The 26,422-nt window shown below is 37.4% G+C and overlaps 1 protein-coding gene across 9 annotated transcripts in view; it reads left to right on the forward strand.

Annotated features, from left to right (window-relative positions):
• Window positions 1–26,422, forward strand: part of CEP162 (centrosomal protein 162) — a 90,464-nt gene that overhangs the window by 14,496 nt on the left and 49,546 nt on the right. For 8 of the 9 annotated variants that reach the window (XR_016233891.1, XM_008263166.5, XM_051854513.3 and 5 more), the window contains exons 6-13: window positions 2,350–2,417; window positions 10,890–11,008; window positions 13,489–13,519; window positions 14,010–14,126; window positions 21,907–22,101; window positions 22,634–22,715; window positions 24,104–24,386; window positions 25,290–25,551. Coding sequence is in view for 8 of the 9 variants with exons in the window: in XM_008263166.5 (XP_008261388.3) it covers window positions 2,350–2,417; window positions 10,890–11,008; window positions 13,489–13,519; window positions 14,010–14,126; window positions 21,907–22,101; window positions 22,634–22,715; window positions 24,104–24,386; window positions 25,290–25,551 (1,157 nt within the window). In the remaining variant the exon portion in view is untranslated. The remainder of the gene's footprint in view (window positions 1–2,349; window positions 2,418–10,889; window positions 11,009–13,488; window positions 13,520–14,009; window positions 14,127–21,906; window positions 22,102–22,633; window positions 22,716–24,103; window positions 24,387–25,289; window positions 25,552–26,422) is intronic. The other variant, XM_002714457.6, reaches the window with a different exon arrangement.

The following is a 26,422-nucleotide window of genomic DNA, read 5'->3' on the forward strand; positions in this document are numbered from 1 at the left end:
AAAAAAAAAAAAAAAAAAGAATGGTCAAAGCCTTGCATTCCTGGCATACCCAGAAAGAACACAGCAGGGCCCTGAGGGCCCCTGGAGATTACCTCTGCCAACAGAGACAACACAGAGTAAGCATACACAGGTTTGTTGGCCACATTTTTTCCCCTTTTGCAATATTTCTTTCTTTTTAATGTTTATTATTGCATTTTTATTTGAAAAGCAGAATGAGAGGGAGACAGAGAGTTTCAATCCATTGGCCATTGGTTCACTCCCAAAATCTCTGCACAACAACTGGGGCTAGGAAAGATTGGAACCAGGAGCGCAGAACTCCATCCGGATCCTCCACATAGGTGGCAGGGGCCCATGCACTTGAACTGTGATCTGCCTCCCAGGCATATCAGCAGGACGTTAGCTGGGCACTCCGATAGGAGATGCAGGCATCCCAAGTGGCAGCTTAACCCACCATGCTTCAGTGCCTGCCTATGAAATATTTCTTATTTTTTTATGTCTTCTTTTTTTAAAGATGTATTTATTTGAAAGACAGACTGTGTGAGAGAGAGAGAGAGAGAGAGATCAGTTGATCTTCTGTCTGCTGGTTCACTCCCCAAGTGACTGCAACAGCCAGGGCTTGGCCAGGCTGAAGCCAGGAGCCATAACAGCCAGGGCTGGGCCAGGCCAAAGCTAGGAGCCACAACAGCCAGGGCTGGGCCAGGCCAAAGCCAGGAGCTTCACCTGGATCTCCCATGTGGGTGCAGAAGCTTAAGCACTTGGGCCATCTTCTACTGCTCTCCCAGGCACATTAGCAGGGAATCAGAAGTGGAGCAGCTGAGACTCATACTGGCACTCATATGGGATGCTGGCATCTCAGGCCACCACTTTACCTGATATGCTACAACCATCCCCCCAGCATGCACCTTTTTAAGGATATAGTGCATCATTTCAACATATACACACAGAATAAACCAGCCATATCAACCTTTCCATTTCCTTGTTTTGTCTTTGTGTTTGGAGCCTACTAGGTATTCTACTAGGTATTACGCATATTCATGAGCCGTAGTCACCCCCCTGTGCTGTAAAACACCAGAACCTATTGCATTAGCCCTACTATGTTTTAGTACCCATTATGTAAACTCCCCCATCCGCCTTGCTCTACCCTGCCCAGCTTATAGTATTAGTATTTTAATTAGAAGCAAATATATATAGATACATTATTTTAATAACTTCTTTGTGTGAAAGAGAACATATAGTATTTATCTTTCTGTGTTTGGATTATTTCACTTAATATAATTGCCTCTAGTTCTAGCAATTTTGCTACAGATGCCAAGATTTCAATTTTTTTAGCACAATAGTACTTAATTGTGTATGTGTGTGCACAGATACATTTTATTTATCCATTCATCATTGAACACTTAGATTGATTTCAAATCTTATCTGTCGTAAATACTGCTACAATAAACCTATCAATACAGATGTCTTCAACAGATCAATTTCATTTCCTTTGGATACATACTCAGTAGTGAGAGGGTTGGATCATATGACAGTTCTGTTTCTAGTTTTTGAGGAACCTCCATGCTGTTTTCCATGATGGCTGTACTAGTTTACATTCCCACCAATAGTTACAGAGGTTTCTTTCATCTACATCCTGGTCAGCATTTTTTGTTGTTTTGTTTTTATTTGTCTTATTGATAAAAGCCATTTTAACTGGAGTGAGGTAACTCATTGTGGTTTTGATTTGCAGTTTGCTGATGGCTAGTTATATTGAAAATTTTTTCATATGTTGGTTGGCCATTTGTATATCTTCTTTTGAGAAATATTTATTCAGATCCTTTACCCAGTTCTTAACTGGGCAATTTGTTTTTCTGTTGTTGAGTTTTTCAAGTTCCTTATATGTTGTGAATTTGAATCTGTGGTCAGATGAATAGTTTGCACATATTTTCTGCCATTCTGATAGTAGTATCTTCACTGTTTCATTTGCTGTCCATAAGCTTCTTAGTTTTATATTATTGTTTGTTTCTGCTTTTGTTGCCTATGTTTTTGTGGTGTTATCTAAAAAGGGGGATTCTTTATAAGCCATTGTTTATAGCTTGAATATTTTTAACTTTTGATAGAGCAGGAGTACTTAAAAGCATTACAGTGGGTTTTCAGAAAGTTCAGGGAAGATACGTATTATGAAAAAGCTATACATGGATTTCAATACTTCTCACATCAAAATGAGCATCTTTAAATTCTGTCTTCCGAAAACTTTTGTACACGCATAAAAATACTTTCATGCATAACTTTAGAGATTTTTTAAAGTTTAGATGAATGATTGCATGAAAATATACTATTGAGATTAATACTAAATTAAATGTTTCTTTCCAGTAATCAAGCCAATGTAGAACTAACTGAAGACGAACATGAGAATGAATCAAAATGTGAAGAACTGGCAGGTAATTTCATCAGTTTAAAAATTTATCGTGTTTGAAAACATAGAGAACTTGTGATAAAGACACTGACTAGAGAAAAATAATCACAAAGAAAATCATATGGTCTTGGAAACAGGTAATATTACAATTTGAACTACTAAGAAATTGTTCTAAGTGAGAGTAGGCCATGGATCTATTGTGAATGCAGAAGAAAAGATGTTTATGCCAGGATTATTGGACTCTGAAATCACAACAGATAACTCCAAAGCAAGGAGCTGGAGAAGTACAAGATAGACCTTTCTCCATATTTTTGACTTTTAATGTGACTGTGTTTGTATTTCAAACAATTTTCATGTGGACTGCATATAGCTGCATTTTTCTTTTTTATCTAATCTGACCATCTCTGACTTTTAATTGGAGTGTTCCTACTCTTTACAAAAATATTTACTGATATGACTGTTTACTATTTTGCCATTTGCTTTTGGACTTTTTTTTTTTTTTTTTTTTTTTTTGCTATTGCTGCTGCTTTTGTTCTGCATTCTCTTGATGGAATACTTATAGTTTTTGTAAAAGTTTTATTTAATAAATACAAATTTTATAGGTACAGCTTTAGGAATATAACAGTTTTTCCCCCCATACCCACCCTGCCACCCTAACTCCTGTCCCACCTCCTGCTCCCTCTCCCATCCCATTCTTCATTAAGATTGATTAAGTATCTTTATATACAGAAGACCAACTGTGTACTAGTAGTAAAGATTTCAACAGTTTGCAACCACACAGGCACACAAAGTATAAAGTACTGTTTGAAGACAAGTTTTACCGTTAATACTCGTTGTACAACTCATTAAGGACAGAGGTCCTACATGTGAAACAACTGCAAAGTGACTCCTGTTGTTTAATTTAACAATTGATATTCTTATTTATGGTGTCAGTGATCACCCAAGACTCTTCATGAGCTACCTTGGCTATGGAAGACTTTTGAGCCCACAAACTCTGACATTACTTAGAGCCATAATCAAAGTGGAAGTTCTTTCCTCCCTTCAGAGAAAGGTTATCTCCATCTTTGGCAGTCCCTTCTTTCCACTAGGATCTCACAGAGATCTTTCATATAGGCTATTTTTTGCCACAGTGTCCTAGCTTTCCATGCCTTAAATGCTTTCATGGGCTTTTTAGCCAGATCCAAATGCCTTAAGGGCTGATTCTGAGGCCAGAATGCTGTTTGTCATTCTATGAGTTCGCTATGTGGCCTGCTTCCCGTGTCGGATCATTCTCTCCTTTTTAATACTATGTATTGTTATTAGCAGACACTTGGTCTTTTTTTTCTTTTCTTTTTTTTTTTTTTTAAGTTTTTTATTTTGACAGGCAGAGTGGACAGTGAGAGAGAGAGACAGAGAGAAAGGTCTTCCTTTGCCGTTGGTTCACCCTCCAATGGCCACCGCGGCTGGCGCACTGCGGCCGGCGCACCGCGCTCATCCGATGGCAGGAGCCAGGAGCCAGGTGCTTTTCCTGGTCTCCCATGGGGTGCAGGGCCCATGCACCTGGGCCATCCTCCACTGCACTCCCTGGTCACAGCAGAGGGCTGGCCTGGAAGAGGGGCAACCGGGACAGAATCTGGCGCCCCGACCGGGACTAGAACCCGGTGTGCCGGCGCCGCTAGGCGGAGGATTAGCCTAGTGAGCCACGGCGCCGGCCGACACTTGGTCTTATTTATGTGATCCCTTTGACACTTATTCCTATCTATATGATCAGTTATACACTTAAAATGATCACTTTAACTAGTAAGATGGTATTAGTACCACCCAGCTTAAAGAGATTTGAAGTCCCATGGCAAGTTTTTAGCTTTACCCTTAGGGGTAAGTCTGAGCAAATGTGTGCCAAACTGTACATCTCCTCCCTATCTTATTCCCACTCTTATTTTTTTTACTGGAATCAATTTTCAATTGGATTTAAACACCTATGAATAATTCTGTGTTAAGTAGAGTTCAGTCAATGGTATTAAGTAGTAAAAAGAGTAAAATAATAAGCTGTTCCTTGACAGGACAAGAGCTGATGAAGTCACTGTTTCTCATAGTGTCAATTTCACTTCTACAGGTTACCTTTTAGGTGCTCAGTTAGTTGTCACCAGTCAGGGAGTACATATATTTGTCCCTTTGGGACTGGCTTATTTCACTAAGTTTGATGTTTTCCAGATTCATCCATTTTGTTGTAAAAGACCGGATTTCATTTTTTTTTTTTTACTGCTGTGTAGTATTCCACAGAGTACGTATCCCATAATTTCTTTATCCAGGCTTCTGTTGATGTTTAGGTTGACGTTTAAGCATTTAGGTTGATTCCATGTCTTACCTATTGTGAGTTGAGCTGCAATAAACATGGAGGTACAGATAGCTCTTTCATTTGCAGATTTAATTTCCTTTGGATAAATTCTGAGGAGTGGTAGGACTATATTCAGATTTCTGAGGTATCTCCAAACTGCCTTCCATAGTGGCTTTACCAGTTTGCATTCCCACCAGCAGTGGATTAGGGTACCTTTTTCCCCATGTCCTTGCCAGCATTTGTTATTTGTTGATTTCTGTAAGAGAGCCATTCTAACTGGGGTGAAACCTCATTGTGGTTTTGATTTGCATTTCCCTGACAGCTAGAGATCCTGAATATTTTTTCATGTGTCTGTTGGCCATTTGGATTTCCTCTTTTGAAAAATGTCTGGAGCCGGCGCGGTGGCGCACCGGGTTCTAGTCCCGGTTGCTCCTCTTCCAGTTCAGCTCTCTGCTGTGGCGCGGGAAGGCAGTGGAGGATGGCCCAAGTTCTTGGGCCCCTGCACCCACGAGGGAGACCAGAAAGAAGCTCCTGGCTCCTGGCTTCAGATCAGCGTAACTCCGGCCATTGCGGCATCCTGGAGATTGAACCAACGGAAGGAAGGCTTTTCTGCCTGTCTGTCTCTCTCGCTGTTTGTAACTCTGTCAAATAAATAAGTGAAAACCTTTAAAAAAAGAAAAATGTCTAAGTCCTTGGCCCATATCTTAAGTGGATTATCAAGAAACTGTGGAGTTCCTTGATCTCCTTCTAGATTCTGTTTATTAATCCTTTATCAATTCCATAGTTTGCAAATAATTTCTCCCATTCTGTCTGTTGCCTCTTCACTTTCCTATTTCTTTTGCTGTAAAGAAACTTCTCAATTTGATGTAATCCCAGTTGTTAATTTTGGCTTTGGCTGCCTGTGCCTCTGGGGTCTTTTCCAAGAAGTCTTTGCCTGTGCCAGAATCCTGCAGGGTTTCTATGATGTTCTCTAATAATTTGATGATATTGGCTTGTAGATTTAGATATTTAATCCCTGTTGAGTTGATTTTTGTGTAAGGTGTAAGGTAGGGGTCTTGCTTCATACTTCTGCATGTGGAAATCCAGTTTTCTCAGCACCATTTCTTGAATAGACTGTCCTTGCTCCAGGAATTGGTTTTAGCTCCTTGATCAAATATAAGTTTGTTGTAGATGTTTAGATTGCTTTCTAGTGTTTCTATTCTGTTCCATTGGTCTATACATCTGTTTTTGTACCAGTACCAGGCTTTTTTTGAATATAATTGCCTTACTATGTTTTGAAGCCTGGTATTGTGAAGTCTCCGGCTTTGTTTTTATTGTGTTAAGATTGCTTTAGCTATTCAAGTTCTACTGTGCCTCCATATAAATTTGAGCATCATTTTTTCTAGATCTGAGAAGAATGTCTTTGGTATTTTGATTGGTGTCACATTGAATCTATAAATTGCATTTGGAAGAATAGATATTTTTTGTTTGTTTTTATTTAGTAAAAATAAATTTCCAAAGTACAGCTTACAGATTACAATCCCCCCCCCACCATAATTTCCCTCCCACTCGCACCCCTCCCATCTCCCGCTCCCTCTCCCATTCCATTCACATCAAGATTCATTTTCAATTATCTTTATATACAGAAGATTGATTTAGTATATATTAAGTAAACATATCCTCAGTTTGCACCCACACAGAAACACAAAGTGTAAAATACTGTTTCAGTACTAGTTATGGCATTACTTCACATTGGACAACACACTAAGGACAGATCCCACATGAGATGTAAGTACACAGTGACTCCTGTTGTTGACTTAACAATTTGACACTCTTGTTTATGGCATCAGTAATCTCCCTAGGCTCTAGTCATGAGTTGCCAAGGCTATGGAAGCCTGTTGAATTCGCCGACTTCGATCTTATTCCGACAGGGTCATAGTCAAAGTGGAAGTTCTCTCCTCATTCATAGAAAGGTACCTCCTTCATTGATGGCCCCGTTCTTTCCACTGGGATCTCACTCGCAAAGATCTTTTATTTAGGTCTTTTTTTTTTCCCAGAGTGTCTTGGCTTTCCATGCCTAAAATACTCTCATGAGCTCTTCAGCCAGATCCGAATGCCTTAAGGGCTGATTCTGAGGCTAGAGTGCTGTTTAAAACATCTGCCATTCTGTGAGTCTGCTGTGTATCCCGCTTCCCATGTTGGATCGTTCTCTCCCTTTTTGATTCTATCAGTTAGTATTCGCAGACACTGGTCTTGTTTGTGTGATTCCTTTGACTCTTAGACCTACCAGTGTGATCAATTGTGAACAGAAATTGATCACTGGGACTAGTGAGATGGCATTGGTACATGCCACCTTGATGGGATTGTATTGGAATCCCCTTGTGCATTTCTAACTCCACCATTTGGGGCAAGTCCAATTGATCATGTCCCAAATTGTAATTTCCTCCCTCTCTTATTCCCACTCTTATATTTAACAGGGATCACTTTTCAGTTAAATTTAAATACCTAAGAATAATTGTGTGTTAATTACAGAGTTCAACCAATAGTACTAGAACAAAAAAGAATACTAAAAGGGATAAAGTATTACATTGTACATCAACAGTCAGGACAAGAGCTGATCAAGTCACTGTTTCTCATAGTGTCCATTTCACTTCAATAAGTTTCCCCTTTGCTGCTCAGTTAGTTGTCACTGATGAGGGAGAACATGTGATATTTGTCCCTTTGGGACTGGCTTAATTCACTCAGCATATGTTTTCCAGATTCCTCCATCTTGTTGCAAATGACCAGATTTCATTGTTTTTGACTGCTGTATAGTATTCTGTAGAGTACATGTCCCATAATTCCTTTATCCAGTCTACTGTTGGTGGGCATTTGGGTTGGTTCCAGGTCTTAGCTATTGTGAATTGAGCTGCAATAAACATTAATGTGCAGACAGCTTGTTTCTTTGCCAATTTAATTTCCTTTGGGTAAATTCCAAGGAGTGGGATGGCTGGGTCGAACGGTAGGGTTATATTCAGGTTTCTGAGGAATCTCCAGACTGACTTCCGTAGTGTCTTAACCAGTTTGCATTCCCACCAACAGTGGGTTAGTGTCCCTTTTCCCCCACATCCTCGCCAGCATCTATTGTTGGTAGATTTCTGAATGTGAGCCATTCTAACCGGGGTGAGGTGAAACCTCATTGTGATTTTTATTTGCATTTCCCTGATTGCTAGTGATCTTGAACATTTTTTCATTTGTCTGTTGGCCATTTGGATTTCCTCTTTTGAAAAATGTCTATTGAGGTCCTTGGCCCATCTCTTAAGTGGGTTGTTTGTTTTGTTGTTGTGGAGTTTCTTGATTTCTTTGTAGACTCTGGTTATCAGCCCTTTATCAGTTGCATAGTTTGCAAATATTTTTTCCCATTCTGTAGGTTGCCTCTTCACTTTCCTGACTGTTTCTTTTGCAGTACAGAAACTTCTCAATTTGATGCAATCCCAAATGTTAGTTCTGGCTTTGACTGCCTGTGCCTCTGGGGTCTTTTCTAGGAAGTCTTTCCTGGTACCTATATCTTGCAGGGTTTCTCCAATGCTCTCTAATAAATTGATGGTGTCAGGTTGTAGATTTAAGTCTTTAGTCCATGTTGAGTGGATGTTTGTGTAAGGTGAAAGGTAGGGGTCTTGCTTCCTGCTTTTGCATGTGGAAATCCAGTTTTCCCAGCACCATTTATTGAATAGACTGCCCTTACTCCAGGGATTGGTTTTGGATCCTTGATCAAATATAAGTTGGCTGTAGATGTTTGGATTGATTTCTGGTGTTTCTATTCTGTTCCATTGGTCTATCCATCTGTTTCTGTACCAGTACCATGCTGTTTTGATTACAACTGCCCTGTAGTATGTCCTGAAGTCTGGTATTGTGATGCCTCCGGCTTTGTTTTTGTTGTACAAGATTGCTTTAGCTCTTCGAGGTCTCTTGTGTCTCCATATAAATTTCAGCACCATTTTTTCCAGATCTGAGAAGATGTCTTCGGTATTTTGATTGGTATTGCAGTGAATCTGTAAATTGCTTTTGGGAGAATGGACATTTTGATGATACTGATTCTTCCAATCCATGAGCATGGAAGATTTTTCCATTTCTTGGTATCCTCTTCTATTCCTTTCTTTAAGGTTATGTAATTTTCATCGTAGAGATCTTTAACGTCCTTGGTTAAGTTTATTCCAAGGTATTTGATTGATTTTGTAGCTATTGTGAATGGGATTGATCTTAGCAGTTCTTTCTCAGCCATGGCATTGCCTGTGTATACAAAGGCTGTTGATTTTTGTGCATTGACTTTATATCCTGCTACTTTGTCAAAAATCTATGAGTTCCAATAGTCTCTTAGTAGAGTTCTTTGGATCCCCTAAATAAAAAAATCATATCATCTGCAAAGAGGGATAGTTTGAGTTCTTCCTTCCCAACTTGTATCCCTTTAATTTCTTTTTCTTGCCTAATAGCTCTGGCTAAATCTTCCTGAACTATATTGAATAGAAGTGGTATTAATGGGCGTCCCTGTCTGGTATCAGATTTCAGTGGAAATGCTTCCAACTTTTCCCCCATTCAATAGGATGTTGGCCGTGGGTTTTTCATAAATTGCTTTGATTATATTGAGGAATGTTCCTTCCATACCCAGTGTTCTTAGCGTTTTCATCATGAACGGGTGTTGTATTTTATCAAATGCTTTCTCTGCGTCTATTGAGATAATCATATGGTTTTTCTTCTGCAGTCTGTTAATGTGGTGTATCATGTTGATTGTTTTGCGAACATTGAACCAACCCTACATACCAGGGATCAATCCCACTTGGTCTGCGTGGATGATCTTTCTGATGTGTTGTTGCATTCTATTGGCGAGAATTTTATTGAGGATTTTTGCATCTATGTTCATCAGGGATATTGGTCTGTAATTTTCTTTCAATGCTGCATCTTTTTCCACCTTAGGAATTAGGTGATGCTGGCTTCATAGAAAGAATTTAGGAGGATTCCCTCTGTTTAAATTGTTTTTGAGTAACTTGAGAAGAATTGGAGTTCTTCTTTAAATGTCTGGAGGAATTCAGCAGTGAATCCATCTAGTCCTGGGCTTTTCTTTGTTGGGAGGGCCTTTATTACTGTTTCAATTTCTGTCTCAGTTATGGGTCTGTTTAGGTTTTCTATGTCTTCCTGGTTCAATTTATGTAGGTTGTATGTGTCCAGGAATCTGGACTGTTGTTCAGTTTTCATGTGTTTGCATATGCTCTAGAGATTCCTGAGTTGTTGATTTCCAGCTTCATTCAATAGTTGTTTGAGAAGATGCTTGGTATGATTTCTGTCTTTTTGAATTTGCTGAGACTGGTTTACCCACTGTGTCACAGTGCCAGCCCCAGATTTTTGTTTTAACAGAAATACTGAAATTTCATTTTAAATTTCATATAAAATATTTTGGACAGTTCTAGAAATGTTTAGTTGATCATAATAAAGACTAAAAATATAAAACGCTTAGAACTATTTGAAACTACAGACAATGAAATAAAAATAAGATTGCATACTAACATTAAATCTCAAGAAAAATTCTCTGAAGTTATTTTTATGTTAATATTTCAATAAATTATTCTTCTGCAGACTCCTTCCTTTGAAACTCAGTCTTTCCTTGAAATTTGACTTATGTGACAGTGTGATTCTTGTACTTTTAAAAATTATTTTGGAGTGAAATAGATATTTTGAGATTCAGTGATTGTTTACAGCCCTTGTCTCTTCTGTTAAGAGACAGTGTTTTTGTTTTTGTTTTCCTTCATACTATTTGTTGAACTCCTTTACTTAGAATAGGGTTAATTTTACCTTCATTAAGTAAACTGAAAGTAAATCTTTGTAAAAATTAAGAATGGGAATGGGAGAGAGAAGAGGAAGAAGGGTAGGAACATGGGTAGGAGGGAGGGTGGAGGGGGGAGTGTCACTATTTTCCTAAATCTGTATATATGAAATGCATGGAACTTGTAAAACTTACATAAAACATTTAAATTGTATTTTATGATTAATATATGAAAATGTATGGTACATTCTACCTGACTTCTCATAATTGCATTTTCACATTATTTCAGAATCAGTAATTTACAAAATTGATTGTTATATATTCATGTAAATTTCAGACAAATTTGATATGTATTTTAGTTATTTTCAGAAAAAAATGCATTTCCTCTGATAAAAAATTATTTTATTCAGAAAATTACAGTGATGATTTTGATGATGCTGAGGATATTGATGCAGCTTTGACTACCAAAGATGAAGAGATTCATTCTGAAGAAAATCCCAAATCAGAAAAAATATATGTACCCAAACAGGTACATTATCAATTATGTATGTTTTTAAGATTGTATTTATTTATTTGAGAGTTCATTTGAGAAAGAGTTACAGAGAGAAGGAGTGACAAAGAGGTCTTCCATCCTCTGGTTCAGTCCTCAAATGGCCACAACCACCAGAGTAGGGCACGAAATGATGTCCATTTGGGATGACGGCGTCTCAGGTAGAGGCTTAGCCTCCTAGGCCACAGCACCGGCCCCCAATTATGTGTTTAACAGTTTGACAACTTCTTCCATCAACCTGGCTAACTTGCCATTTGAGGAGCTCAGAATACAAAGTTCTTCATAGTCTTGCTCTTTGCTGTCAACTTAGGAGTCTACACACTCAGGTGTGCATTTTCTTAACTGAGATGTCAGCTGAAACTCTGACAATTGATTCTGTAAGGGATTGCGTTTGGCAAAGGATTTCTCTTAGTTAAGCTTCAGGAATTGAAAATTAAATTTCCAAAACTACATTTTAATAGGTATATTACAGGTTTCTGTGACAGGAATTTTCATTGTAAAGTACAATAAATTTCCCTTAGTAGGGTTTAAGACTTAGTTGGCTGGGAGCCGGTGCCATGGCTCACTTGGTTAATCCTTCGCCTGTGGTGCTATAATCCCATATGGGTGCCGGGTTCTAGTCCCGGCTGCTCCTCTTCCAGTCCAGCTCTCTGCTGTGGCCCAGGTCCTTGGGCCCTGCACCCACATGAGAGACCAGGAGGAAGCACCTGGCTCCTGGCTTTGGATCGGCGCAGCGCTGGCCGTTGCAGCCATTTGAGGGGGTGAACCAACGGAAAAAGGAAGACCTTTTTCTCTGTCTGTCTCTCTTTCTCTCTCTGTCTATAACTCTACCTGTCAAGAAAAATTAAAAAATTAAAACTTAGTTGGCTAAGATTAGGAATTATATTATTCCTTTCACATTCAGCAGTGCTCTGCTCTAATTCTCTCATTTGCCAGTTGTTACCAAGGCTTGTTCAGAGCTATAGGACTATGTAGTATATAACCTATCATACAGAACTTATCTGTGAAGCTTTCTAATAGTAGTTATAAGACGATTTCTGTTGTTATTTTGGTCTTGTTGTGTACACAGTCTCTTGGGATTGCATATTAGGACTAGATGTTTTGAATATGTGTAAAACTCATAGCCTCTAAATAAAGAGTGAAATATTTTTCAGGTATATGTAAATACTCTTTAATTTTAAACTTGATACTTTGTTTTGGGTTGCTGTCTCTCTGTGTCATGTGATTTATACATGAAATATGGCAATTACAATATTCTTTGAGAAAATTAATAATGCATGATGGTACAGTATATTAAGAAAATGTCCCCTGTACTAAAATATTTCAGCCCAAATGTAGAAGCCTCACAAAGAAAAGTCTGGGTAAGACTCGAAACAGGAAAGACTTACAGCTTTGTCATTTTTTAAGATTTATTGATTTTACTTGAAAGGCAGAGTTACAGAAAGAGAAAGTACTTCATCTGCTGGTTCACTCCCCAAATGGCCATGATGGCTGGAGTTGGGCCAGTTTGAAGCCAAGAGCCAGGAGCTTCTTCCAGCTCTTCCACGTGGATGCAGGAGCCGAAGGACTTGGGCCATTTTGCACTGCTTTGCCAGGCACATTAGCAGGGAGCTGGATCAGAAGTGGAGCAAGCTGGGATTTGAACTGGCACTCACATGGAATGCTGACACTGCAGGTGGCGGTTTAACCTGCTACACCACAACACAGGCTCCTATAGCTTTGTTATTATGGGAGGACCCTGCACACTTCATAGGCTTGTGAGGAATGTGGAGACACTAATTAGAAGTTATTCTAAGGCAGAGGTGGGGAACGTTTTCTCTGCCATTGACCATTTAGGTATTTATAACATCATTTGTGGGCCATATGAAATTATCAGCTTAAAAATTAGCCTGCTGTATGTTTATTGAATTTTGAGCCCTGCCTGTGGTAGCGTTGGCAGGATTTCACACTCCTTAGACAGTCTGCAGGCTAGACATTCCCTACCCCTGTTCTAAGGGCACCTGCAGTATTGAAGAGCTTCACCCGTCTTGCTGTTTGATGGCTTGCCCTCCTAAAATCTGTCTTGAAATGTGGATGGAACAATAAGTATAAGGTATATTTGGTTATTTTTAACAAGGAAAAACTGATGATGAAATAATTACAGGACTCATGTGAAGAAGCTCTGTTATGTTGAAGTTAAAAACAGAAAGTTTGAGCAAGGTCAGTGAGCAGATGGTAGGTACCTAAACAATTTAAGAGAGGCTTTTAAAAGCCTAAATTAGTTTTGGTAATTGCCAAAGTTTGGAAGAGACTTTTAAAAGTTTTCTCAGAACTATAGTTTTGACATACTGTTAATAAATGAAAATGGTGACGAAAACCTAGAAAGCATAACTTCTTGATCTCTTCACAACAGAATTTGCCTTGTGGTCATTTGATGTGATTTTGGTCTTAAAACATGAAATAATTTTCTTTTACCTTAGGAAGAAGAGAAAACCGGTATGCTGGCTAATGGTAAATATTATGTATATTTATATATTTTTGGTAGCAAAAATTAGTCTATTCAGAAAATTTTATCTCAATAACTCTGAATAAATTACTTTGTTTTTAACTATCTCTAAGGAATTAAACTTTATTGCTTTTCTCAATAATGTATTCCTTCTGCCTATCAAGAATCCTGTTACACTTGAGAATTTTTTTTGTTGTTCTTATTAGACTGTTTGAAAGCACAGGTAGGTGTGTTCATGTTAACTTACTCTCTTGTACATAACAAGAAAATCACACTTTTTATATTTGAGAGGGCTTCAGAAAGCTTGTGGACAAATGGAATTAAAATATAATGAGGATTTTGAAGACCACTTATATACCTAAATCATGCTTGTTTTAATATATACATATACATACACAAGATTAAATACTGATTGTATGTAGACATTGTATGTGAGAAAGAAACTACACAAATTACTTACAGTCCTTATATTTTTTTTCTTATATATTCTTTCAGTTGTACTTCTTGATTCATTAGACTCTGTTGAAGACGTCAACCTGGATGAACAGGATAAAGCAGCAGCTAAGTCAAAAACCCTACAGGGAATGATTGATAAAGAAATGACAGAAACGGGTAAACATATTTGAAAAATTGCTGTTCTTTAGAATACTTTGTAATCCATTGACTTCATTTCTAGTGAGGTATATAAAGTAACTGCACTGACCGTAAAACTTTATATTTCACATTTTCTACCATCTTTAACAATTTAAATAACCAGAACTCACTAATGGTGGCACTTAATGCTAATAGGTCAAGTCAAGTGATGTTAAAATACACACATATTAATAAATGAGTAAATGCTATTGATGCGAAAGTATAGCACTGTAGGTAAATATTAACAATTTACCTATGTAATACTGTGCCTCTCCACAGAATTCAGTTAATTTTGCCTTTTAGAAGAAATGAGACTTTGGCCTTATGTTCTTTTCCATAAGACCGAAGAGAGCTTTCCTTCTCTTTAGGAAGACATTAGATTAGCTGCCACAGTTCTGAAACACCAAAGACTAGTGAGGCTATGCCAGAGCTTATAAAGGTCTTTGATAAACTACTTTGTTAAAACAGTGGAAACTTTATCCAATTAAAATCTTATATAGAACATTATATAGAAGTAAACATGCTATTTTTATCAGTATAAATTTGTAAGCTCTCAGTTGTGACATCTATCTATAAAATTAATGAGGGCAGACATTTTGCACAGTGGTTAATTTATTGCCTGGGCTGCTTACATCCTATATGGAACTGCCTGGCTCTTCCTGTTCAGATGCAGCTTGCTGCTGGTGCGCACCCTGGGAGGCAGGAGATGACAACTCAAGTACTTGTGTCCCTGCCAGATATCAAGAGAAGAATTCTGGGCTCTTGGCTCCAGCCTGGCCCTGCCCTTGTTATTTCAGGCATTTGGGGAGTGAACCAGGGGAATGCAAGATCCCTGTCTGTCTCTTTCTCTTTCTCTCTCTCTCTCTCTCTCTCTCTCTCTTTCTCTCTCTGCCTTTCAAGGAGAATTAAAATAAATAAAAATATTGTTAATGTGGAAATGATACTAAAAAGTTATGTGGTTAAAGAATAAAATATAAATGTTTTAAAAATTAATGAAAATAGAGGTTTTTTTGAAAATTTTGAAATTAGGATCTATAGACATATGTTAACATTCTTTTATCACCATCAGCCTTCCACTCTGTATTTTGTTTTGTTGTATAGCAATAATCTTACCACATTAACAATTGCAAATTAAAATGTTTTAATCAGCTTACTTTTGCATCTCATGATACTGGTCAACTATACCAATTCAGACACTTGGAAATAAAGATGAAATCACTAACCAACTATAAACATTAGCTTGCATTTTATTTTTTTATTCTTACTTTTTATCAAAATATAGCTATAGAAAAGTGCAGCTTAATAAGTTTTCAGTTATTAAATACACACATATAATTCAGTTATTAAATACACAGATAAACAACCAGATCAAAAAATAAGAGTCAAACAGCAAATTTCTTTCAGATCTTTTGTTTCTAGTTACTTTCCTTCTGAGAGTTACCTCTGTTTCATCCCCTTCCATTTTAAAACATAAGTACACAAGTCAAAAAGTTAAAGCTATGTATAAGAATTTTCCCACAAGACATATTAATTGCTTATTTGCTGTCACCCAGAAGGATTGCTCTGCCTTGATGAAAGCATATCCAGAGCCCATGTCCCTCAGCTAGCTGTACCACTGTTTAAGTAACCATGTCATGTCATAAAGGTGCTGTGATCGTCCTCCACTTCTAGTTTTCAGTATTCAGACATGAGTTGTTTCAAAAGACCATTGTTGAGCTACAACTTTTCTAGTTATCAGTATGCTATGGGAAGTTCCATGTATGCAGAATGGCCAGAGAAATTTTATTCTGACATGCATGGAAACAAGTTAAATAGAAGGCAAAAGTTATAAAAATACTGTAATTACATAATATCTTCAAAATATTAGAGTTACATAAATGGCATATTCTAGTGCGCAGACTAGGTTCTATTATACTGTTTTAAAGCATAATTTAAAATGGGATTCCAATCAAATATTTGTGGAACCCATTATTTTCTTTGAAAAATTGCTACTTTATTGATCACAGTATGAAAACTAACGCTGTAGACTATAAGAAAGACTCACAGGACAGGTGTTTGTGCCTCTTGTATTAGAGTGCCTGGGTTTGATTTCTGGCTCTGAATTGCATTTCAAATTCCTACCAAGGCAGAGTTTGGGAAACAGCAGGTGGTTGCTCAAGTATTTTGACCTCTGGCACCCACATGGGAGATCTGGATTGAGTTTGACTCTCAGCTCTGGCATCAGGGCCCAGCCCTGGCCATGGCAGCCACTTAGGAAAAAAATAAGCAAATGGGAGTTCTCTATTTCTGTCTCCCCCACTGTCTCTGTGTATCAGTCTTTGTCCCTGCCTCTCAAATTTTTTAAAAATTCAAGTAAAAATATATTGCTAAAAGTAAAAATTGTAAGAAGATAATCATATTAAGATGATCCAAACAGTTATGAAGTTAGTTTGCTGTCCTTTTTTCTTAAATGTTCTTAACTCTGAAATAGCTTGATTAGTTGACGACTGGAAGGTAGTAGAGCATGAAGTTACTGCCATGTAGACTTGTATTCATATTCGCAGCCCTGCCGCCATGTGCCTCTAAGCCTGTTTCCTCTTTAAAAATAAAACTTCTGATGATCAACTGAGATAATGTGTATTTCCTGGTACATTATGAAAACTCATTAAGCAGTAGCTACTCTATGGTTGTTGTCATCATTATTTATATAAGCCAAGCTGTAGAAAAGAATCTGAAGGCATACAGAATAAACAATGTTTGTAGGTTATTTCATTTACCTAGGATTTCAAAAATACACTTGCAGATTTCAAATGATGATTTGAACTTGGTTTAAGAACTGAAATATTCAGTGACTTGTTTTGTTTTACTGTGTCTAAGCAGGCTCAGAGATTGCCTTTAGTTAATCATATGATTTAGGAATTTTTTGTATTTTGTTAAACTGTTAGTAAATATAAAAATAAGGTTTTTCCCAGCACCAGGCCAGATCTAACTTTTCACTACTTTCATTTGTCTCATGGCCACGTGTCATTTTGTATCCTGGATGCATGACTGGAGTAGTTATAGGATGGTAGTATTGCTCTATGAAAGCAGGAAGATGAGGCAATACATATTTTACTATTTTCTTTTTAGCATGCATTAATTAATCATGAGTCTCAATAATAAATTTGTCATTGTATTTCCCTTCTTGGCTTCCACTTTGCTACAAATAATTTTTAATTTTTAAAAAATCCACCATTAGTGATAGAAGATACAATTTGATTAAGAGATTATTTACAAAAATTTGAGCTCTTTATTGTCATTAGTTCTGTCATTCTTTTTTGGTAGAATTGGTCATCTGGTGAGAAGAGAAGGTTAATAGGGAAGGAAGAGTGAATGATGACGTCACAGTTCCTGTTTTGGGTGATGGAGTAAATAGTGATACCACTAGATAAAATATGGAATACTGATGATAGAATAAGTTTTTGTGGGAATATGTTTTACATCCCCAAATTCAGTTGGGGATATTTTAGATGTGATTTTCATAGAGGACAATCCTAATATATGTTAGTGAGATTGTGTTAAGAAAAGAGATACAAAAGAGAAAGGTTTGGGAGCCACAAGCAAAAGTGAAGTTAAAGCCAAGCTTTTTTATTTTTCTTTTTATCCATTTTTTTAATCCAGAAACTTTTTCTTTAAGATATACAAACTTTATGCATTTCATAAATACAAATTTAGCTTCCCACACTACCCTCCCTCCAACATGCATTCCTACACTTCTTCCTCCTCCCTCTCCTAGTCTCATTCTTATTTTTTTACTAAGGTCTATTTTCAATTAACTTTATACACATAAGATTAACCCTATACCAAGTAAAGAGTTTAACAAATAGTATGGAAAAAAAAAAAGACAAAACCCTAAACTATTCTTCAACAGTCAAGGCAAGGGCTGTTAAAAGTCATCGCTTCTCAAGTGTCAGCTTCACTTCTGTACATTACCTTTTAGGTACTCGGTTAGTTACCACAGATCAGAGAGAACATATGGTATTTGTCTTTTAGGGACTGGCTTATTTCAATAAGTATAATGTTTTCCAGTGCACTCATTTTGTTGCAAATGACAGGGTCTGGTTTTTTTTTTATATACTGCTGTTTAGTATTCCATGGTGTACATATCCTGCAATTTCTTTTTTTTTAACATATTTTCTTTGTATTTATTCCAAGTTAAAATACTATGAATATTTTGTTATACCTATTTAAAATATATGTGACAATGACAATATTTTACATGCATATTTTAGATTAGCACAATTGCCAAATAAATATTTAAAGACTTGAATTCAAATTATTATAAAACACTGTAATATTTTGCTCAAAATTCCAATGTACAGACTTAAAAAGTCCTTGAAGACCATTGCTGTGCAATCAACTGAAAGCATCCTGTAGAGTGTCAATAAGGGTACACACTAGGGAACAGTTCACGGGTTTTCTCAGCACCATTGTTGCCAAGACAACATCTTCTCATCTATCTAAATACAGTTTTTAATAATTTCACAATTCGTGTTCCCTCTCTGTCAAGTAAATACAGGGAATGAGCCTTCATGAAGTTAGCTAGGGATGGGTGCACATTATGGATCAGTGAGTTAAGCCACCACTTGCAATTTCCGTGTACAACATCAGAGTGTCTGGTTCAAACCCTGGTTACTCTACTTCTGATCCAACTTCTTGCTTATGAACATCCTGGGAGAAAACCGGTAATGGCTTAAGTACTAGTCCCTGCCACTCAGAGACTAGAATGTCATTCCAGAATTCCAGGCTTTGTCCTAACACAGCTCCAGCTGCATTTGATAAGTAAACAGTCAGATGTAAGATTGAAATACCTCTCTCACTTTCTCTCTCTCTCTCAATTTAATTAGATGAAAATATTTTTTTCCGATTGTAAGTACAATTCTTTGTACACTTTATGGAGATAGATATGTCAACAAAATAGTGAAGAAGAAATTGAGATACACAGTATTTTTGAGTAAGTTAGCCATTATTCTTCTTTTGGACAGTCACAGGGTCATGCCTTCTTAGAGGAATTTTAGAACTCTGACTCACTCACTGCTGCTGTTTCTTCCATTTCTTTTATTTATTTTTTTTAACTTTTATTTAATGAATATAAATTTCCAAAGTACAGCTTATGGATTACAATGGCTTCCCCCCCATAACTTCCCTCCCACCCACAACCCTCCCTTTTCCCACTCCCTCTCCCCTTCCATTCACACCAAGATTCATTTTCGTTTCTCTTTATATACAGAAGATCAGTTTAGCATACAGTAAGTAAAGATTTCAACAGTTTGCACCCCCATAGAAACACAAAGTGAAAAATACTGTTTGAGTACTAGTTATAGCATTAAATCTCAATGTACAGCACACTAAGGACAAAGATGCTACATGAGGAGTAAGTGCACAGTGACTCCTGTTGTTGACTTAACCAATTGACACTCTTGTTTATGGCATCAGTAATCACCCTAGGCTCTTGTCATGAGCTGCCAAGGCTATGGAAGCCCCCTGAGTTCACTGACTCTGATCATATTTAGACAAGGCCATGGTCAAAGTGGAAGTTCTCTCCTCCCTTCAGAGAAAGGTACCTCCTTCTTTGATGACCCGTTCTTTCCACTGGGATCTCACTTGCTGAGATCTTTCATTTAGGTTTTTCTTTTTTTCCCCCAGAGTGTCTTGGCTTTCCATGCCTGAATGCCTGAAATACTCTCATGGGCTTTTCAGCCGGATCTGCATGCCTTAAGGGCTCATATCCTGCAATTTCTTTATGCAGTCTTCAGTTGATGGACATTTGGGTTGATTCCATATCTTAGCTATTGTGAGTTGAGCTGCAATAAACATGGGGGTACAGATAACTCTTTCATATGTGAATTTCATTTGCTTTAGATAAATTCTCAGGAGTGGAATGGCTGGGTCATATGCTAGGACTATATTCAGATTTCTGAGGTATCTCCATACTGTCTTCCACAGTGGCTGTACCAGTTTACAGTCTCAGCAACAGTGGCCCAGAGTACCTTTTTCCCCACGTCCTCTCCAGCACTTGTTGTTTATTGATTTCTGTGTGAAAACCATTCTAACTGAAGTGAGGTAAAACCTCATTGTGGTTTTGCTTTGCACTTCCCTGATAGCTAGTGATCCTGAACATTTTTTCATATGCCTGTTGGCCATTTGGATTTCCTCTTTGGAAAAATGTCTGTTTAAGTCCTTTGCCCATTTCTTAACTGGATTATTTGTTTTGTTGTTGTTGAGTTTCTTCACTCTTTGTATATTCTGGATATTAATGCATTATCAATTGCATAGTTTACTAATAATTTCTTCTGCTATGTCAATTGTTTCTTCACTCTGCTGAGTGTTTCCTTTGCAGTGCAGAAGTTTCTCACTTTGATATAATCCCATTTGTGAATTTGAGCTTTGATTACCTGTGCTTCTGGGGTCTTTTCCAGGAAATCTTTGCCTATGTCAATGACTTGCAGAGGATTTCCCCAATGTTCTCTAATAATTTGATGGTATCTGATCATAGATTTAGGTCTTTGATTCATTTTGAGTGGATTTTTGTGAAGGTGTAAGGTAGGGGTGTTGCTTCATACTTCTGCTTGTGGAGATCCAGTTTTCCCAGCGCCATTTGTTAGAGACTTTCCTTTCTGTAGGAATTGATTTTAGCTCCTTAACCCAAGATAAGTTGGTTGTGTTCCTTTGAGGGTGTCATGTGTTCCACTTTTTTTTTTTTTATTTGAGAGGTAGGGTTACAGACAGTGAAAGGAAGAGACAGAGAGAAAGGTCTTCCTTCCGTTGGTTCACTTCCCAAATAGCCACAACAACTGGAGCTGCTCTGATCCAAAGCCAGGAGCCAGGAGCTAGGAGCTTCCTCCTGGTCTCCCACATGGGTGCAGGGGCCCAAGCACCTGGGCTGTCTTATACTGCTTTCCCAGGCCATAGCAGAGAGCTGGATGGGAAGAGGAGCAGCCAGGAGCAGAACCGGTGCCCACATTTGATGCTGGCACCGCAGGCTGAGGATTAACCTGCTGCACCATGGTGCCAGCCCCAAGGTGTGCACTTCTGATCAAGCCAAGTTCTTGATGAAATTAGCCATCCTCACCACCACCCCTCCACCCCATGCCAAAACTAAGTATAAGGATTAAGAAAGAAGCCTAAAACTAGAGCCCTGAAATGAGCTGTTGACCATAAGAGATGAAAAAGTAGTCTCAGAGTGGTGGGAATAAGAAGAAAAAGCAGGGATAACAGAAGCGATAGATGACTCAAAATGTTGAAGAGGTGATGGATTTGGCCATTAGGAAATTGCGTTTGATTATAGTGGCTTTAGTAGAATATTGGAAAACTTAACCAGTTACAAAGTTGGGAGGAATGAATTACAGTTGAAGAAAATATGCAGATTACAAGATGCTTGGTGGTACAGGGAAGCAGAGAGAGTAAGAGAATGATAGTGATAAGGGAGGGGTAGAATCCTTCAAAGGAATTTGTCAGTTTGGGAAATTTAGGACTACTTTTAAACAATGAGAGGGGTTGATTAAAAATAGTAGGAAGAGAGGACAATAATTAGTGAAGTCAGATTTTATGCTAGAAAGGTTATTGAATCTGCTGTGATTTAATGCGAATAGACTATAGGTAGGTACAAATTACCTACGTCTGTAGTTAACTCTACTTTTATTAACCTTCCTTCAGCCCTGTTTACCATTCCCAACATACTGATGATGTTAGTGTTTTGTATTTGTGATGTGATTATAACTGGGGATGCCATTTATTTCAGCAGGTATTTCTTACGGACAAAGCAATAGTGACATTGAAGCCTTGCGTCAGGCTTACTCTCACATAGCCCATTCATTGGGGGATGCAGATGAGCAAAAAACTGGATGTAACACAGTGGGAAATATCAAGGGCTCAGTGAAAGATCATTCTCAAGAAAATGAAGAGTCTTCAAAAAACATTTCTACTACTGAATCTGGTAAAAGTTGATAGATCAATTTTTTTAAGTATTTGAGACCCTAACTGAATAGTTTCTAGTTTCTAGTATAATATAAAGACAGTTTGTGAGCATAAAGAGTTTGTGCATGTGAAACTCAGGAATCATTTGTTTAAATATAAAATTTGACCCAAACAGAATAAAATTTCCTTTTCTAGTATCCCTGCACAAAATTAAGAAATCACTTAAGTTGATATTTTTTACTCTTTTTCATGTACATATATTAAAGTTGTTATTTTAATAGAGAGCAGTATGGGGGGGGGGGGTCAGCTAAATACATGCTTAGCAAATATGTGCATGTGTTTATGTAGATATATATTTGACACTGATATTTCATAAATATCAAAGGAGATTTTCTTAGTACAAGGAAATTTGTAGTGGGAAGCAGGTTATTACATGTACTATTTTGTTAACTGTGTCAATTAGAGAAAATGTAATTTGGTGGTATGAGACATGCAGAAGTAAGCAATTTATATAACATTGTGGCTTTAAATTTCACTTTTTCCTTCTTTAGATCTGCCCACAGTAGAGGAGCTAATGAAACCTATCAGAATAGATTCTTTTGGGGTCAGTGGTTTTGATTTACAACCAATCAGGTATGAGTTTTTTTGGACTGTATTGTGTAGGATGATTTGTTGAGTTTTGGGATTTTTTTTTGTTTGTTCTGTCATTGGAAACGTTTATGACTTTTTGTTGTATGTCATTTCTAGTGTAAGATTTATGGCTAACATTAGCGTATATGAATTTCCCTTTAAGTCACTATTCACTTCTTTTCATGTTCTTACTCAGTTAATTCATAAAAATTCTTCTAGTACTAAAAAAGAAATTGATGCTATTAAATAAAAACTGCTATTAATTGGTATTAAAACTTTTCACTGAAAAATATGATCTCTCTTCAGCTCTGCATAATGAGGGACTGTTGTTTCATAATCAGAGAAAAAATGAGTTTTATTTTTTAGATGAGTCATTGATATGTTCTTTATAAACCTGCTAGTTTTGACTTAATCACAGACTGGCCCTTGGTCTCACAGGTGAGTTCTGTGCTCACATATGAATCAGGTTTCGTGAATATCTCTCAAGTCCTGTACAGTTTGGTGGAAGGATACGTGACCCACTGTCATTCTGCAAACAAACTAGTACAGCACAGTAACATGTCTTTTTTTTTTTAAGATTTATTTATTTATTTGAAAGTCAGAGTTATAGAGAGAGAAGGAGAGGCAGAGAGAGAGAGAGAGAGAAAGGTCTTCCATCTACTGGTTCACTTCCCAATTGGCTGCAGCTGCCGGAGCTGCGCCTATCTGAAGCCAGGAGCCAGGAGTCTCCTCTGGGTCTTCCCATGCAGGTGCAGGGGCCCAAGGACTTGGCCATCTTCCACTGCTTTCCCAGGCCATAGCAGAGAGCTGTATCAGAAGTGGAGCAGTCAGGTCTCGAACTGGTGCCCATATGGGATGCTGACACTGCAGGTGGCAGCTTTACCCGCTATGCCACAGCGCCAGCCCCCAATAGTAATGTCTTAAGACAGTTTTGCATTTCTGTATTATTCATTGTCACATACAGTATCTCACATAATCCATTTAATAAGTAGACAAGGTATCTTTATTCCCAATTATTCAAGTAATGAAGTTGAAATAAATCTAATTTAGTGATGGAACTCTCACCAATACCAGATAATGATTATACCGGTCTCTGCCTCTGAAATAAATAAATAAATTTCAATCTTGTTTGACTTGGCTTTCTTTAAAGTAGATCTGAGTTATTTGTGTAATTCTTTATATTTTCCAGTTTTAAAATTATCTGAAATTAAAATAGATTACTTAGTACTATATGAATATGCCATGATAACCCAAATTGTTAATAATGTATTTAACATTAGTAACTTTAATTTGAATATTTACAACTCTTACAGTGTGTGTGTGTGTGTAACTGGTATTTGAAGAGTCATATTACATAGGATTCACTCTCTGTGTCCAATTTCATTTTATAGCTCTAAGAAAATGGCTGATGATAAGGAAACTGAATGTATTAGCCATTTACCCCTACAGATGAACTCAAATGTGATGTCTGAAGACTTATACCATGTGAACCAATCTTTGGACAAAAATGATGAGAATGTGATTTTACAAAGGACAGCAAGTGAGGGTATGGAATGTAGCTATCCACCAGTAACTGCTTCAGAGGAACATATTGATAAAATGTACCTTGATATTTTGAGGAAAAAATTATCAGTTAATGAATTATTATTACCTCAAGATGACAAAATTAATAAAGTAAGTATGTATAACCCAAATTGCTTTGATAAATTTAGCAATGAAGTTATGTCAGATTTATAAAGTACTGTTGATAAATGTGTTCTGCCACTGGGATTGATTACACACTGACCTCCACAGTAGATGCTCAAGATTTGTGGACTTGTGGGTGATATTTATTACAGTGCCCTCTAGTCCCCAAATTAAAAAATACCACCGTGACATTTGCTTTCTTTTAGAAGCTGTTCTTCACAGTGTTTCTTTTATTTCTTCCTCTTCTTTTTTTCCAAGCATAGCCCAGAATTTGAATAGTAAAATAAAATAAACTGTATTTATCATTATAGTGTTTGTTGTTCAGTCTTTCCAATAGTTAACGTTGTAGTAAGTGGCACTTTGCAGGAATGCTGCTAACAACCGTTGGGAAATTTATACTTCACTATCCCTTTTTTTCCTCTGTTCTTGATCTCTTCTGCTTTGTAGTTTCCCTGGTCTCAATATTCTCTTTGTATTTTATAATATTGAATTGTGTATTTACTGTAAATCATCTCCAGTTCTTTGTGGAGTAAGTCAGAATTTCAGTGAAATTTTTAAAGCATCTTGAAAAGTTGAGAGGAAAGAAAGATTTCAAATGTAATTTCGAAATATATTCTTTCCTTGATCTCTTCCATGTTCATTCTAGTAATTACACATCTGGCTTTCTGGAAACCTTATTTTGCTTTGTTATTTGCTTTGTTTTAATGCTAACTTTGAAACTATATTACAAAGTGCCAAGATTATAACTAGAAAACTTTATCATAGTTGTTTACCTTTTACAAACTGTATTATTTGGTCATGATGAGTATCTTGCTATATATTAACTTTTCCTTCACAACAACAGTTGAAGTTCATTTAGGTTCTGAAGAATTTACATTTTTTTGTATGCAGACTTTTCGATCTCAGCTGAGTTCTGGAGAAGAAGGGGCTGTAATTGGTAAACAAGTACTGTACAAAAAGGCTAGAAGTGCACCTCCTTTGCTTAAAAAAAAACCTCAGAGTGGATTATATGCATCAGTTAGGAGCTCAGGCTATGGCAAACCCAGTTCCCCACTCAAGATGTTTTCTACTCTTGAAAAGAAATCTTCAAAGGACATTGTGAAAACCAAAAACTTGAGACCCATTCCTGCCTCAAATCAAGCTAGGAAAAAAGGTAATCCAATACTTTTTTCATAATACATTTTGTACATATAGTTTATTTCCTTCCTTGTTTTCAGGGAGATAAATTAATCTGAAGATACTATATTCTTCTGAAACAATTTATAGAAGGTCACACATGGGGCTTGCCCCAGGATGGTGGCAGTGGATGGGGATAAAAAGTGGTTGGATAAGGATACATTTCGAGACAGAACCAAAAATCTGAACAGCTGGTTTCAGGCTACTAAATTTTTTGTCTGGAAAATTGAATTACTATCAGGTGGATGGAAAAGAATAGATTTGCATGTGGACTGAAGTGTTTAGTTTTGAGATGTCAATTTTGAGTTGTCTATTTGACATGCAAGTGAAGTTGACAAGGAGGCAATTAGATTTAAATCTGGAGTTCAAGAGGCAGGTATGAACTGTAGATATCTTTTGGCAAGTGTTTTTAAAAACAGAAAGATGGTTTGTTATGAGACCAAGAGTACCAAGAAAGAAAGCACTACTAGAAGGAAAAAAAGGAGACCAGGACCTGGGGTCCAGACATGCCAATCTTTTTTTTTTTTTTTTTAATTTATTTGACTAGTAGGTTTATAGACAGAGAGAAAGGTCTTCCTTCTGTTGGTTCACTCCCCAAATGGCCTCTATGGCCAGCGCTGCACCAATCCGAAGCCAGGAACCAGGTGCTTCTTCCTGGTCTCCCATGCGGGTACAGGGGCCCAAGCACTTGGTCCATCCTCCACTGCCCTCCCGGGCCACAGCAGAGAGCTGGAATGGAAGAGGAGCAACCAGGACTAGAACCTGGTGCCTATATGAGATGCCAGCACCGTAGGTGGAGGATTAACCAAGTAAGCCACAGCACTGGCCCCCCAGACATGCCATCTTAA

The sequence above is a fragment of the Oryctolagus cuniculus genome, chromosome 5 (assembly GCF_051225735.1).
Source record: "Oryctolagus cuniculus isolate XC-2025 breed Fujian yellow rabbit chromosome 5, ASM5122573v1, whole genome shotgun sequence".
NCBI classification, from domain to species: Eukaryota; Metazoa; Chordata; class Mammalia; order Lagomorpha; family Leporidae; genus Oryctolagus; species Oryctolagus cuniculus.